We start from the raw sequence: 1,809 nt of genomic DNA, 5'->3' as shown, positions 1-1,809 counted from the left end.
CGTCCGTAGGAAAATCAATTGATACAATTTCTATAATCCCGTGAAATTGTATAAAAAATAATTCCACCATTATTCATTTATCAATCTAGTACATGTTTCAGAGAAAATATTATCGAATGCGGGTTCCCGTATGACCTTGTTGAGAAAAAAAAAATAGACACAACAAATAACGAAACATGACATTCCAATCAACTAGAAAATAATCATAAACATCCTATTAACATACCCGTTGGAAGCGAGGGTGAAGTTGTCGACGCGATCGTAGAATTTGCATAAATTTGCTGGAATGGGATCAGTGAAATTGGGTCCACCACCCTGACCATCACGACCAACAGCGCTGAATTGCATTTCATTTTGTTTTATCAGTTGTTCACCATAAATAAAGTGGGGCATAGAGCAGGTAAAAGAACTCAGGGCGAAGAGGATCATGCCCCAGGCTATCCATTTGGGCCTGTGTCCCTGACCTCCGTAGTATGTCAGCAGAAGTGATGAACCAATTTGTCCAATTTCAGTCGCTGACATTATGATTCCTGTCGTTTTCGATTGAATTTGAAAAAGCTTCTCTATCGTCGTTATCACTGACACGAAGTACGTGTAGTACATCCCTTGCAATACCTGAAATAATTTTTTTAATCTAAACTACTACAATTTTCTCGAAATATCAATTACAATTGTTAACGCGTTCGCATTCAATTTTAAATTCAAACTTTTTACTGAAATTATTTTTTAGTGCAATTCATTTTACAATGAGAACTCAAATTTTTAGAGTTAAAAATGGTTTCGTGGAAATTGAATATCAAATTCATTTTAATGTTCTCTAGTTTCAAATGTCACAGAAATTTTTGTGTTCAATTGTAAATTTAACAGATGTAATTGTAATCAGATTGTACAAGTATTGGTGATACGACATCTCGTACACTCCCATTTCTAATCCTCTGTGCACATCGAGGAAGTCGAAATTTATTGTAATTACAGACTTCCGCTCGCAATATAATATATTCGATGATCACGACAATCACGACATCAAGAATAATAGCTTTGATAATCACAATTACACAATTCGAACACAGACCTAACAATTTCCAATTCTCTGAATAATTTTCCTTGTCAATGAAAAACGATAATTTTCGATAAAAAAGTGCATAACATCCCTTAAAAAAATTGATTCATGATAAAAAAATAATGAAGTACTCACCCAAGTAAGACAGAACGTGACCAAAAAAGCCTGTTTAGTTGCAAACAATTGCAACCAACTGGGCCTGCAGGGGCCCCATCCACAGGAAATATCAGCCTCATCGAAATCCGTATGAAGACTATTCGATTTCTCATCTCCATTCCCAATAAGTTTCCCATTTTCAATAGGACTTATCTCCAGAACTTTGCCATTAGTTATCGTTCCATTATTATTCTGTTTATTGCAATGCACATCCCCATTACCATTCGCCAATTTCTCCGGTGGAATGATGGCATCAACAGTACCATTGGCAAAGATCTGTGTATTTTCACCGGCCATTTTTCCTGGCTCTCCACTGAACTTTTTCCTATAACAGTCAACCTGCAAAATAAAAATTAAAAAAATAAATCATTAATCGACCGAGAGAATTGGCTGAATATTTGAGCACAGATGAAAGTTAAATATCAATGGAGTATCTTGGACTTTGGAAACGAGTGAAAATGAGTCTATGAAACAGTTATAATCGAAAGCTCTTTCGAGAGTGAAACCACATCCACCTACTGTCTGTTGGACAATAGGACAGAAATCGTTGCGTAGTACAGAGAGTGAGCATCGTTTAGCATTAGACACGGTGT

General features: G+C 35.9%; 1 protein-coding gene across 1 annotated transcript; it reads right to left on the bottom strand.

Annotated features, from left to right (window-relative positions):
• Positions 1-226: 226 nt before the first annotated feature.
• Positions 227-1,555, bottom strand: LOC105273073 (solute carrier organic anion transporter family member 3A1-like; the record flags this gene model as incomplete). Its single annotated transcript, XM_011315309.1, has 2 exons — positions 227-615; positions 1,196-1,555. Coding segments are annotated over 2 exons (749 nt in total), but the record flags the coding sequence as incomplete, so codon positions are not given.
• Between the last annotated feature and the right edge of the window lie 254 nt (positions 1,556-1,809).

The sequence above is a fragment of the Fopius arisanus genome, unplaced genomic scaffold (genome assembly GCF_000806365.1).
Source record: "Fopius arisanus strain USDA-PBARC FA_bdor unplaced genomic scaffold, ASM80636v1 scaffold00802, whole genome shotgun sequence".
Taxonomy (NCBI): Eukaryota; Metazoa; Arthropoda; class Insecta; order Hymenoptera; family Braconidae; genus Fopius; species Fopius arisanus.
This window is presented reverse-complemented; position numbering and strand designations above follow the sequence as displayed.